This window comes from Argiope bruennichi, chromosome 9, assembly GCF_947563725.1.
Source record: "Argiope bruennichi chromosome 9, qqArgBrue1.1, whole genome shotgun sequence".
NCBI classification, from domain to species: domain Eukaryota; kingdom Metazoa; phylum Arthropoda; class Arachnida; order Araneae; family Araneidae; genus Argiope; species Argiope bruennichi.
In genome coordinates this window covers 127,271,616-127,286,979 of record NC_079159.1, presented here as the reverse complement: position 1 = coordinate 127,286,979, position 15,364 = coordinate 127,271,616, and the positions used below count along the sequence as shown (strand labels likewise).

The following is a 15,364-nucleotide window of genomic DNA, read 5'->3' as shown; positions in this document are numbered from 1 at the left end:
ATACTTTGAAGATCAGTTTGCTCTTCTACCAGATTGATTCTCTGAAAGTCAACCATTGCATTTGCAGCTTCCACAGCTTCCAATTGAATTATTTCAAATTAGATATTGTTACAAACCTGTAATTTTGCCTCCCAGCGAGAATAGTGTCATCATAAGAAAGATCGTTTTACAGTAATTTGTATTGGATGCTGTCGGATGCCGAGCCAGTGATCCCAGAGCTTGGTGATAAACTTGGCGACGAGTTTGCCGACAAAATGAATAATGCTCGAAACTTCGAGAAATTTATCGATCCGTCCATTATTACACGCATATTTTAGTTTTTCTTTGATTTATACACTAAACACTAATTGCATGCTAAATTTGAAGCTTCTATGTCTGCAAGAAGTGCCTTAGAATTTTGATGATCGGTCAGTCAGTCAGTCAGGGACAAAATTCACAAATTTTGACTAGTTATAATTCTGAAACTACTGGTTCAAATTTAATGAAATTTGAAATATACCGTGTTTATTTCATACCTGCTTGGTTACTGAAAATTCAGGCTTCTAGTTTTATTCACAACGAAGTTATAGGGGGTCGAAAATGGCCTGAATTGCTTCGAGAAAAGTATGGTACGGCCGTGCCGCTTGTTTTTGCTCGACTTGGCGGGGGCACTACCGTGCCCCCAGATAATTGATACTTGTTTTGAAAAGAGTTTTTCTGATGTAAATTCTGAATGGTGAGTTAAGGAAGTATGCACAAACGTTTTAAATGTTTATTCTGAAAATGATTTCTGATATAGGGTATTTATCTGATAAAAATATGAAAGATCATGTAGTTAATTTAATTTCAAATTACTCTCCAAATAAAATCCGTACTACAGATTTGTAAATGTCTATTATTTCAACTGATGACATCCCTGTGATCTCACCGGTTCGTAGACTTGCTCCCATAGAAAAATAAGTTACAAAACATATCGAGGAATGGCTTGCTCAGGATATCATTGAAAAAAGCTATTTTGATCATGCGTCTCCAATTGTCTTAGTGAAACGTACAAATCGCGAACCCAGACTGTCTATTGATTTCCGTTCTTTGAACAAAAAATCAATCAAAGATAAATTTCCTCCACCAAATATAGAAGATATTGTTGATAAGTTACACTCAGGCAAAATTTTCTCCACATTAGATCTCAAAAATGCTTACTTTCATATGGATTTGACTCCAGGAGGCAGAAAGTACACGGCTTTTATTAACCATGATGGATTATTTCAGTTTAAAAAATGCAGGACTGAATGCACCTGCTATGTTTCAACGTTACATTCAAGTAATTTTTCAAGAATTAATACATGACGGAACTGTAATTGTTTACTTGGATGATATTATCATCCGGTCTCAAACCATTTCTGAAGGTATTCAAAAATTGGAACGCGTCTTACACAAAGTTTCTGAATTTGGCCTACAATTAAATCTAAAAAAATGTCAGTTTCTGAAAAAAAAATTAACTTTCGTGATCAAGTCATCGAAAATGGACAAATTAGGCCATCAATTCAAAAAACTTCAGCAGTACTAAATTATCCTCAACTACGTAATGAAAAACAAATCCAAAGTTTCTTGGGTTTAACGAGATATTTTCAGAAGTACATTAAAGATTATGCTTTAATAGCTAGACCTCTAAGTGATTTACTTAAAAACGATGTAACATTTGAATTCGGCCCCCCTCAAATAAAAGCGTTTGAGACCGTTAAAAAAGCTTTATCGCAAGACCCAGTTTTACATCTGTACAAACCAGGTACAAAACTGGAACTCCATACAGATGCTTCCAAATTAGGTTACGGTGGAATCCTTCTTCTAGCTGACGACGATGATAATTTACATCCCATAGTTTATATGAGTAAAAAAACAACACCTCAGGAAGAAAATTTATCGAGCTATGAACTAGACGATTTTGCTATTATTAAAGCATTAACAAAATTCCATACTTACATTTTAGGAAATAAAATTAAAAGTGTCACTGACTGCTCTGCGTTCAAACAGACTATTAATAAAAAAGAATTAATTCCTAAAATAGCGCGTTGGGTTTTATCCCTCGAAGATTTTGATTATGAGATAGTACATCGCTCAGGCAGTCAAATGCGTCACGTTGATTCACTTAGTAGATACCCAACAGTCATGACTGCACTTTGTGAAGATATAACAGCGCGAGTGCAAGTCGTACAGATGTCAGATGAATACATAAAAAAATTGAAAGAACTATGTAAAGATAATAACCAAGTTGATTTCGTGGTGCAAAATAACATTTTGTATAAATGTCAAGACAACCGCCGTTTGCTTGTAATACCTGATCTAATGAAACACGAAATGATTAAGAACGTGCATTCAAAAGGCCACTTAGCTGTGGAAAAAACTAAAAACGTTATCGAACGTGATTATTTTTTCCCGAATATGCAAAAAAGTATTGAATCGGTAATACAGAACTGTGTCGAATGCATTCTAGTCAACCGAAAGCATGGTAAACCTGAAGGGTTCTTACATCCGATTCTAAAGGAAAACTTTTCTCTAAGTACTTACCATGTTGACTTTATTGGACCCTTAGTGTCAACCAATAAAAATTACAATCATATTATCAGCGTAATAGATGCATTCTCAAAGTTTGTTTGGTTATACCCTGTTAAAGGTGTCACTGCAAATGATGCAATTACGGAACTGCAATGAGGTCAATTCATGCGGCGTAAAAGTCACATGTCATGAACTTCTGCGCATGGCATTTAAGTTTCATCCGCACCGCTTTCGTCGATTAGTGTGCCATTAACGTTCTCCACCAAATATGAAGCGTATTTTTTGTTTACATTTGAAGTTATAATTTTTGAGTCATTTTCTTTCCTCTTATTATGTGTTAAAAGAGGAAATACTGGTGTGCTGATGGCTGCATGCTTTAATGTGAAACACAAGAGTGACTGTCATGATAAAATGTTTTCTTATTTTCCTTTCAACAATCCTGACTTGGGTTGATAGCTTTGGTATAGATTTTTTCAAGCCTTCGAAGTCGGTGATATGCTCCGATCATTTTGAAGAATTCATTCAGTGTGTGTCCATTTATTAAATATAGCTGTTCCAGTAATTTGTTAGAAAAACACTTCGAAGAAAAAGAAATCGGTAAGTGATTTGCCGTCAAAAACAAACAAAATCGAGACTGCATTTCTAATTTACTTTATTCACATTTGATGAAATTTCTGATAATTTTGAATATGCTTAGAAGGTTTTAAAATGTTTACATGAATATTACATTGCATTTTTCTACAAAATCTTATCTAAATTTAATTAATGTAAGTAAACAAACTCCTGTTGCAAAAATAACAACTGCTATAATGCAAACTTAGGTGGAAGTGAATATTTCTAGTTTTCTAATTACATTTGCAGATTTGTGATAGATTCAAAGTGAATTTATAACAAACAACTTTTCTATTGTTAAAAATGAAATATCAATAGTTTATTGTATTTAAACTGAAATTGACTGTTATCATAATATCATGTTATACCATTGTGCACCTCAGTGATTTCTGTTTTAATAAATACAGGTCTTTTCATTCAAAATCAATTTCCATAGCATTTATTTATTTTTATTCCCAACTTCATTGCTACATGCATCTTTCACTTTTTTTTTTCTATTTCTTTAACATATCAATGTTGAATTATAAAATTCAGTAAAAGCATAAAAGTGTTTCTTTCAACTCCTCTTTATATCCTATTTAACTTCTCTCTGTCTGTCTCTCTCTCTCTCTCTATATATATATATATATTATGACCTTATTCTTGTTTATTAAATTTACTGTATGTTTTTGTTTTATTTTATGATATTCATTCAATGTAACTTTAGCATTTTAAAATACATTTCAGAAATGTTCTGCTTTAAAAATATATTGTTCAACATTATGTTTTTATTGGTGACTAGCCCCCTTTGGCGAGCAGCCGGTTCACCAGTATTACCGCTCGCTACAATTTTCAATTAAATATTTTAAGTAACTTGTCTCTTAATAGCTTCTCAAACAAAACATTTTTAATCTTCAAATTTTGATAGTCATACCAAACTTATACTGTTGTTTAGATCGTTTCGTTCAATTTATATATATATATATTGCTAATTTGTTGTCATTTCCTGTAAAACTTCAATTTTAATTTAAAGTGGAAATGCTGAAATTGCAATTAATGTAAATATATTTTTTAATGAAACCAAGCGTTTTATTTTATTTATCATTTTTGTTGTTATTTATTCATTATTATTATTATTGAATATGAGTACTGCAAACAGAATCGTTCGGTATTTAAGTCTTATGTGAACTACAAAATATTTTTCATAATTTACGTAATATCTCAAAGAATAATTCAACAAAAATTTCTCAGATTCAGCATAAATTTCAGTTTTTAGTTTTGCTTTCAAAAGGATTGAAATGAAATCAATAATAATATTTTGTTCCGGCCTATAAATATATTTCAAAAATTATGAAGTCTAAATTTTATGCAGTAAGGTATCATATTCTGAGAAATATTCTGGACACACCAAATTTTAAATAAATGAATGAATGTTTCTATTTTCCACGATTAACTAAGACTGATTTATGAAGTTTTGAATGTTAAAAATTTAGAAAAACTCAACATTTTCATAATCTTAGGCCAATTAATCTCGAGAAACCTGCGCGCTGATTGGCGTATTTTCTTTAAAACGATCGATAGAAAATCTAAAATTATCCTTTTTTTTTTTTTTTTTTGAATAGTGATATTCAAATTTTTATAAATCAGTCAGTTGAAGTGATTGATTTTGTTGACTGGAAATTAATTCTTTATTTAAAATATTAGTGTTTCAAGAACATTTTGTTAAACGTGATTTTATAAGTGATTTTTACAAAGCTTTATGTAAAATCAAAAATTCGTTATATATTAGAGTATTTATTGGATCAAGTTACATAAAATATAATCATTTTCCATTTAGACCATTTTAGCAGATCTGTGTCTATTACTAAAGGTTTACAAATTAGCAGTGTGGCCCTGATTTGAATGGATATCCTGTTCATATTAAACAAAACTTGCCTTAAAATAAAACTGATTTATTGGATTAATAATACAGATAGTGTAAAAGATCATAAAATAATTTTTCTTGAATTTATTTTTTAGAAAAAAATAATATTTCATATTTGTTTCATTTCCTACAGACACGTGATGAAAATCATATTTTTGCAGATTTCATTTCCAAAAAGATTTAATTTATTTTTAAATGGAGCTTTAATCGATGTGATGGCAACACTTTGAAAAAAGCTAATTTTTTCCCCATGAATGCGAAACGTGCTCGTGCAGTTTAAATTTTATTTTTATTTTGTACGAAAAAAATTGTTGAAAAATATAGTTAAATTATTTATTTAAAAATTCATTAAAAAGTGAAATTTAATTTTAAAGTTAAAACATTGGTATCATTTAAAAGATAAATGTTTGATCTTTAACTTGATGTAAAAATCTTTTTTGTGCGGGAGTATTTTCGGAAGTTATAGCAGAAACAAGCTAAAATTTCGCTTATTTTTTAAATAAATAAAATTTTAATTAAAAATTCGAAAAAATAACCCCGAGGTGCACATTCCCGGCCTCCAAGGTATACGTGCCAAATTTCGTAGCTGTTGGTCGAACGGTCTGGCCTGTAGAGCGCCAACACACACACACACACACACACACACACACACACACACACACACACACACACACACACACATTGAGCTTTATTATAAGTATAGATAAAAAAAAATGTTGGTTAGTATCTAGGATGTTTCAGTTGAATAAAATTGATTTCATCATTTACATTGACATTCTTTTCATACTGTGTTTATATTATTTCTAAGTGTTTAGAAAAATAAATGTTGATAGGTAGTAAATAGTTTTTTGAATGAGTGAGTACACTGAAACATCCATTTGATCATATTTTTTCAAATAATTATCACATGTAATTTATCTATATCCGTATATTTTTTTGTAATGTTTAAATAAAAATTATGAAATCATAATTTTGTTTGTTTTCCTTTAATGATTTCTACAAATTAAAATGAAATTCATTCATAAGTTGCATAGATTTAAAAAAAGGTATCTATACCTTTTATATTTCATAATTTGAAATTGTTAACATAATTTATTCAGTTTATACTAATTTGAATTTCATATTCTTTCCTCTGAGCAAACTGAAAGCATCAAAGTCTCAATATTTATAAAAGTAATTACATAAGAAAAAAATACAATAATTTTATTAGTAAGCTTTAAAATATTAACTAGGCCTTGGATAGCTGGTTGGTAGAGCGTCGGATTCGCATCCCTTATGTTGCGAGTTCGAACCCCGCCGGCCGAAGATTCCCCGCGTGCCTGGTGGCTGACGCGCGTTAAATCTGTCGTGGTCACAAAGTCCTCCATATCGAGAGTAATACCACTGCTGGATCAGGGGTGATCGTTCTCTGATTCAGGTATAAATTACGATCTGTGGTTGAGTAAATGAAGTCCTCCCCGTAAAAAGGGTTGTGACGTGTGTGTAGCTAAGTCGTTCTCTTGGCCCTGGATGGCGCTACTATAGAAACAAGAGGCGCTCCCCCTCAGGCTTAAATCGGCTGTCTTCGAACAGCGGGCTTGTCCGTGGCAAGTGCCATAAGAAACAACAACAAAAATATTAACTTATCTAAGAGTAATAATTATTTTAGAAATTATTTATTAGAGAAAAATTATTATTATTATTATTAGAAATTATTTATTAGAAATTAATTATTTTAGAATTTAGAAAGAACTAACTGAAAGAACTATATTCATAAGATTGAACATTCAATAATATGTAAAAAAAGAACATAAGTAATTTTTCAAAAACACTGCCATAGTCATTTGTCAAAATGTATCCAAAAAGGAATAAAAAATGGAGGGGGGAGGATATGGGAAAGGAAAGAATAAAGCGGCACAGTACGAATTAAAAAGCGATGTTAATTAATTATGCAAAAACAATAATTCCATTGAAAATACTAATTAAAATTTTAATATAGGAAATAAAATTATATAGCTAAGAAAATTTGGAGAAAATAATTCAAAATGATATCTTTAAAAAAATCAGAAGTTTTTAATAATTGATCGGGCTAAATAATATGTAGCATATTTTGGTATAAGTAGAATGCAGGTTGAACAAGCAGTGAAGAGACTTAGTATCTTTAATTTCGTTTTATTCTATTCCGGGTGGAATAGAATAAAGAAAGCAAATGAATTGCAAAGCAAGAAGCTTGCGCAATTCAGAAGTGAAAGTTAAACTGAAACTTTGGCCGACGTCCTAGTATAGGGGTAGCGTGTCTTCCCCGTGATTTGGGCGTCCCTGTTCGGGCATGGTTGTTCTTCTCATGTGTTCTATCTGTGAGGTGTTTGAATGTGCTCCTCCCCCCTGTAAAAAGGGGTTGTGTAAGCGAATGTAAAGCATGAAGTAGCTAAGTTGTATTCTTTGCCCTAGTTGGCGCTACTGAAAAAATAAGAGATGCTCACTTGGTTTAAATCGCTGACAGATAACTATCAGCAGGCTTGTAAAGTGCCATAAGTCACGACAACACAATGAAGCCTAAATTCAGCTGATTGGAAAAATAAGTTATTTTTAGAATGCAAATAAAATGAAATTATCAGGTACCCTCACACGCATTACTTGTTCTAGGTTGTAGAATTTGGATAGCAAAATGAGGAATGCGGCAACCAACAAGAATTGAAATCTGTCGCTATGTTTGTTAAATTGTGACATATCAACGGAAATATGTAGATCATTTTTATGTTCTCAAATAGGAAAGAATAGTTTTTCTTTTTGTTTCCAAGTGAAAAATTATGCTTTTCTATTTGCTTTTGTTTTTTCAGGCAGAAAATGCGATGGTAAAATTATGAATTAATATTTGATCAAGGCTTGCTAACAGGAAGTGTGTGTTATTCCTGTAACCGTCTTTCAGAAATAACCGGAAACATGTGGTCTTGTTGTGGTGTACGCCGGCGTATTTGATACATCCCTATATAATATTTTTAGAAGGAAATGTATTTACTAGTTCATGAAATTTGATAGTATTTATATTTGTTTCTAAAATAAAAATGACAGAACAAAATAGCTTACCTGATTCTGATTTAGAAGTTATGTAAGTTTGCCTTCACTAACTCGCTTCAATATTATTTTGTGTTTTTTGCAAGATATTTTTTATTCATTTTTTATTTATTTCAAGGCTTTTGGCTACTTTAAAAAACCATGCAGGTGGAGCTACGCAAAACATCCTAATGGAATCAATTCCTTCTTTATCAGTAATGGAATTAGCCCAACTACTAAATAAATTAATAGGACAAGTAAGTTTGTTATGATAGAAATTTTTTAATTTGATTGTCATATGAAGCCCTTTCATGAGCTAGCTTTTTGAAAAATAATTATGTGTGTAAACTGTGAGTTCAAATATTTTATTTTTATCTGTAATTTATATAATTGATTGAAAGAAACTGACTATAGAAATTAGCACATTAAATATTAAACATTCAGAAATATATTATGCTTATATAAAGTATAAGTAAAGCTTTTCTTGCATTATAGAGTGACTATTAAATTGATTTTCAGAATTTCAGCATATAAAGTTTAATTTGCATAATTTCTTTTTACATAACTTTGATATATCCATAATTTTAATGCTTGAAATGATATGCTTCTTGCATCATATTATAACTGCTGGATTCGTTAACATATTTTATCTTGTCTGCTTTTATTTGCATCTATTTCTTTAAACATTATATCAACATATTCATAGCTACTCAAATAACTTGAATTTTATAAATTTATCAATTTAATAAATTTTTGTTCAAGTTTCAGAAAATTATATTTGCTGCATTCATTAGTAATTTTTTAAAAAGTACTGCTAAAATATCAAAATATTAATAAATATTTTTAGGTTGCCTAAAAATTAATAATGTTTTTTATTGTTCATTATGCTTATACTGTATATAAAATAAAAACTTTTCATTGATTTTTCAGTTATAGGGATATTAATGTAAATTTAATCTTGTTTTTAATCTTTTGTTATACTTTTACATTTATATATAAAAAAATTTGATTATTCTTGACTGTCATATGAAGCCCTTTCATGAGCTAGCTTTTATTAGTAGGAATAAGCTTTAATTAGTAGCTAATTTAGATTAGTAGGAAAATATCAGATACACAATTATTGTCCATCTACATTAGCCATGAATTTTTAATGATATTAGAAATTTTTGTATTAAACATCATATAAAGTATGTGATAATATCTTTAATTTTGATGATTTCAGAGGAGGAATTTAATTTAAATCTCAGTTTCTAAAAATGTTATATTAAGCAACATTTTCATCTATCTTGCAGGCTTTTCACTTTTGTCTATTATTTATTTTTAATTTTTTCTCCTTTGAATATAATACAAAATTTGCTCATTTCCATTGAGTTAAATAAGAAAACAATTGAAATGAAAGGAATGAGTTTAATTAATAGTTTCTAGAAGAAGTGATTTAATATGAAATTTTGTGGGGAATCAAACCAATATATATCATTATTTAAATAATTTTGAATGTGTCAGCAAAAAATTAATCAGATGAAATCTATTCAATCAGATTTTAATTGGAAATCATATTCTTTTTCTTTATTACTAAGAAAAGGCTGAAATGTTCTATTTTGTTAAAGAGAGATGTGGTGAAAAAACGCCTTTTTTTTCAGTGCGTGAAGTATCAATGGGAGGAATAATAAATCCTTTCTCAATTGGTTTGAAATGTTAAGAATTTATAAAAATTTACACTTGTTTCTTTTTATACCTTGATGTGAGAGTTGGAAAAAGAAGACCGGAACAGCAGAAATCAATTAAGCAATGTATCTCGTGCTTTATTTTGGAGGGTTGGGGTCAAATTGACCCTTGCGTGTGCTAGCTTTTTAGGTTCTTTTAATGCTATGGGCATGATGCATACAAATGTGAATAGCAGAGATCTTCTTGCAAATGCTCCTACTGTTACTGCAAAAGATAATAGCTGAGATTTATCAGAACTTGATGAAATTTTGGAATGTGACCATGATGAAGAATTTGAATATAGAAAATCTGATCAAGTGTTCCTGGTCATAAAAAGAAAAGCAGCAGATCTTTATACAAAACCCTTTCTCTTATGATATGAATAAATTATCTTGAAGTTTATATTAATTTTTTTTTCTAAAAGAGAAAAGATAAAAGTATTTTTTGAATATGTATGTAAAAATGAAAAACAAAAGTTATGAAATTTTAAAGTTATATACTTAAGCTTCTTTTCCCCAAAAATTTCAAATATAAATATAAAATATGGATTTTCTTATTCTTTCTGTACTTTTATTTAGAAAAAAAATTGATTACTTTTAAAATAATAAGTTTTAACTGAATGGAATGAAAGGGAGTAATTTATATCATATTTAATTGCAGAACATATTTGAATGAAATAATATTCATATACTTTGGCCATATTTTATTTTGATAGAAATAGTCAATGGGAAAAGAAGTAAATGCCTGAAAATTTTGGGTCAAAATGTCCTTACAATTGTGCTAATATTTAAAAAATGGGTGCATGTGCTGAAGGGTTAAAAATGAAGCCTGAATTCAAACTATTGGGAAATTAATCATATAATATCAAAATAATTATAGCAAATCATATTTTTTATGATCAAAATATTTTTTGAGAGATAAAACTTCTGTAGGAAAGAGTAATACGGTTTTGTAATGTATTTGACTGTATTTCATTTACTTTTTTATGGTAACTCTTAATTCTCTTCTTGCACCACTACTGCAACATTGGGTTGCATATATGCATCAGCTTAAAACACATATAATTGAAATAAATCAATCTGCAAGTACTCTGTCTATCTATCTATATATATATATCTATGTAAATCTGATTACATTTCCATTCCCATTAAATCTGGAATGTTGATTCAAGGCATGACTGATTGACTGTGTATTTCTAAGCATAATAATTGTAAACTATGAAAAACTAGCAAATGAGATTTGGTGTATGATTTCTATACCAAAACTGTTAATTATATTGAATTTTGAACCAAATTTGTCTTTAAAAAAAAAGGACAAGACATTTTTTTTAACCACTTTACTATTTAACAATTTAGTAAAATATTTTCTATTCTTATGATATGGATAAGTTGGTTAGTTATTATTTAATTGTATTATCTTTTAGGGTAAAATAGATTTACTTAAAAAAGGAAAGCAGCTTGTTTATGCATTCAAAAATGATGGTTCTAGGTAAGTTTTAATGAAAATATAGTGAAAACTAAAAATTTAGTGTTTTAATGTATTCTGAATGTTTTAATTTTATTATCGAGTATAGTATAAACAATCAATTGCCTATGCAGATAAAAACTACACATGTTGGTACAAGCAGGTCTGGATTAATTAGCAGTCAATTTTTATTACTTTTCAGATAGCTTAAATTTAGAGCTTTCAGTTGTTTTACAAATAGCCATTTAAAATTAAAATTGAGTATCATTTGAATTTTAGAACATTATTCTTAAGGGTTTTTTTCATATTTTAAAATTCACTTATAAGTCATTATTATTTAATCAATTGTAAAGTCATACTTCTGTAAAAAAAATTCATGCTTTCAAAATTCATATTTTATTACATAATTTTATAATTTATTTTTATTCTTGTATTTGTATTAAATGATTATTTTAAATAGGAATTTAACAATTTTTGCCTTTTTTAAAATTCATAATTCATTTTAATTTGTTTAATTTTTTTCTTCTTAATTCATTCAATTTATACACAAAAAATACAGTTTAAGAAGGTAATTATAAAGATTCTGTAGTTTCCATGTATACCTGTAAACAAAAAGAATTTTTTATACTCCATTTTAAAAAATTTATTCTTAAATTTGATTATTATATTTCTATTAGAAAATTCTTTTAACTAGAATTCTAAAATTTAAATTTTCTCAAGGTACTTATTTCAATTTAATAAAAGCAATTCATTGTTTTTTTAATATTTTTTTATTCATACAATCCTGATAAAATTACTGTTTTATGAACAGGAGACACAGAGTGAGGAAGAAATATGTTAAATTTTGTTGTATTTGTATATAGTTTTAAAAGGAGGCATTTTTTGAATATTTGCTCTTTATTTTGCATTTCACGATCATTTGTTAAATAATAAGTTCATTCAAAGTGACCTTGAGAGTAACGGATCAATTTGCTTTTAAGAAAAAGAAGCTTTAAGCTTTTATTTCATTACGTTATTGAAGAAACTGATAATAATATTTTAGTTGAAGTAGCAGAAGCTGTGTAAACTATCTGGAAATTTGAATTTTTTTTAATTGTTTAAAAATTAGTTTTAAAATAATATTGTTTATTATTATTATTTGGTAACCATGTTAATGCCTTATATATGCAAAAATTTTTTGAAAGAAATGTAGAAATTTGTGGGAGATATTCAAAATCATGAAATAAAATATAATACGATAAAAGCTATGCATGTATGCCAATGAAAAGTGCTAAACATTTTGTTACTTTTTAAACTGACAATATTTTGATTGTGTCATTTGGAATATTATGTGCAATCTTTTAATAGCTATGTATATATCAATATTTTTCATATTATAATCTTTATTCTATGTTAGATATTTTTCATGATTTTTTAAAGCTTTTTTTTATTTATCTGATAATAGTTGTGAAGAATCTGACATATTTAACAGTAACAATATTTAGTAAAAGTTTGAAAATTGAGCTATTAATGTAGCCACCATTATCTTCCAGAACATATGCTCGTGTACCATACAACTATTCAATTCTTGTAGTGAAGGATGCTTTTAGCAGTGGTACAACATATTCATTTTTTGAAATTTCAGCGTTCTATTGACTATAGCATTTTTTGCCATCAAGAAAATAAGATAGTGATCTAAAGAGAATTATAATCTGAAAATGCCATATTTAGATTGTAGTGTAGGAAGAATTTGCTACCCAAAAGCATTAGGCTCACATGGAAGATTATGGTGCTAAAAAAATTACAATCCTTCTATTACTTATTAATTCATGCTAATCTTCTTGATAGATAGTTAAATATTCTTTCAAAATAATGTAACTGATGGTAAAAGATGTTTGCAATTGTGATTCAATGGTTTTTAACTTTTCATACCTTTCATCTACTACCGTGTAAAGAATAGGAACTTTTGATACTTTACTGAAGTAATTAATTGCACTTTTGCACTTAGCAATGATTATATGGTTTGGATTAGTTTATGTGGATTTTTTAAATCAATATAGCTAGGCTTACCTATTTATTTCAAATATGCCATAATCAGAGAAATTGAGGTCCTTTCATCAATTTTCTTACTAGTGTCTTGATTTAGAATTATTCTCAGTTTATTGCTTAATTCCATACTTAATCTTGTTTCATTATTGATGTTTATGTCAAAAACTAATTGTACCATTGTAGGCATTACATTTAAATATTAGCATGTTAGTCTTCTAAATGACTTCTTAAGCAATTCTTATTGAGCAAAACAATCATTAAGAATGATCTGGAAGATTTATAGTGTGTGATACGATATAATTTTGTTGCAAATGAAATATTTTGTGCAACTAATTAATTTTTTAAATGATCTGAAACTTTATACTGCAAAGATCTCATTGTGGTTTCATTTCAAGCAAACGTGTGTAAGTTTTTTAATTTTGATGTGAATACTTTTGATGCTTTATAAATATGAAGTTATGTCAAAATTTGTTTTCTTATTTTTAGAAAGTCCCAGGGTGCTAATAATGAAGAAAACCTCATTCTGGAAGCTGTAAAAAAATCTGGCAATAATGGTAACACATATTATAATTGCATATCAAATGAAATAATGAATTCTATAAAGGAGATCCCCTATATATTCCTTTTTCCAATGATTTATCCTAGTTATAAGTTTGAACCTGCAATTGTTGGATATCTGATTTTTAGAAATAGGATTTACCTGCCATGTATTTTTATTTAATGGGGTGTGGCTTATAACTGTTTCATCTTGAACTTCTTGTCTTTTCTATGTGTATGCTCTTCCATATTTTTGATGCTCTTATTTTTTCTCCTCAATGATTTGAGCACATGAATAATAATAAAAATAAATAAATAATTGTGTGATGAGATTTCTGAATTGAAAAATAATCTAAAACCTTCACAAATGGGAAAAGATAAACATTGAATAATTAATAAAATTCAAAGTAAATTATTTCTAAAAAATAAATTATTTTGTGAAGAAAATTTTATTTACAATTCCATTAATTTCAAAAAAACTGTTTAAAATAAAAGATTATTATTATTTTTTTATGAACTATGTGGCAATTGTGATTTAAAATGTATTATAGAAGTTTATTCTCTTAAAATTTCCATTTCCCATCAATCAATTGAAATAATTAATCTAAGATAAATGAAATGATAAAATAGTTAGTGATAGAAAATGAATTGAAACATAAAATGATAAAAGATTTATTCTAAAAATTATGTATTTAATCTTTTTACTTATAGTAATATATTCTTTTTCTTCATTATCAGGTATTGCACCTAAAGAAATTAAATATGTGACAAATTTACCTCAACCACAAATTACAAAAATATTAAAAAGTATGGAAGCTAAGAGGCTAATAAAGTCTGTTGTTTCTGTAAGTATAATAGGAAAGCTCATTGTTATTTCATTTTATTACTTTACTTATATTTTTCATTTGCTTTGTAGCTCTTTAAATTATTTTTTCAATTTATTTTAAAAAAAAGTAATATTAGCAAAGATGATTCCTTAATTTTTCTGTTGAACTTGTGTTAAACTTATCCCTCTATCAGTTTTAAGTGAGAAATTTCATTTTAAAATTACAAAATCCATCTATTAATTTTGTACTAATGAATGGATTTGCTACTTTATTTATTATATTTTACCTTCTTAATTATTTCTTTTATCAAAGAGCATTTTATTATCTTAAATTTTTATTTTTACTATATTATTGCTTTTATTCATTTTAGAAATTTGTGTGATTTCAATAGCATTGCTTTAGATGAATTTAGCTGTATTTAGTTATTTTGTAATGGTTTTTTTGTATATACACTTTTTTATATACACTAAAGTTGTTTGCTTTTGCTCTTTCTTGATTAAGATTTCTTTCTAGATTTGTTCTTTCTTTCAAAACTCACTGCCCCTTTATTAAGTCCAAAAAGATGTAAAATTGATAGAAATTTTTTGCATGAATAAATTCGTTATTGTTTATTGTGCAGTGTACAAACAAAGAAATCATATATGTACTTCATAATATAATAGACGTATATGTACAAATGTTTTTACTTGTATGTCATTTATTATTATAAACACAACCTTTTTAA

At 27.9% G+C, this 15,364-nt stretch overlaps 1 protein-coding gene across 1 annotated transcript in view; it reads left to right on the top strand.

Annotated features, from left to right (window-relative positions):
• Positions 1 to 7,943: 7,943 nt before the first annotated feature.
• LOC129985357 (DNA-directed RNA polymerase III subunit RPC6-like) overlaps positions 7,944 to 15,364 on the top strand; it is a 32,074-nt gene continuing 24,653 nt past the window's right edge. Inside the window, exons 1-5 of the mRNA XM_056095357.1 lie at positions 7,944 to 8,135; positions 8,220 to 8,337; positions 11,208 to 11,272; positions 13,763 to 13,830; positions 14,552 to 14,658. Coding sequence (XP_055951332.1) covers positions 8,092 to 8,135; positions 8,220 to 8,337; positions 11,208 to 11,272; positions 13,763 to 13,830; positions 14,552 to 14,658 — 402 coding nt within the window. The 5' untranslated portion in view covers positions 7,944 to 8,091. The remainder of the gene's footprint in view (positions 8,136 to 8,219; positions 8,338 to 11,207; positions 11,273 to 13,762; positions 13,831 to 14,551; positions 14,659 to 15,364) is intronic.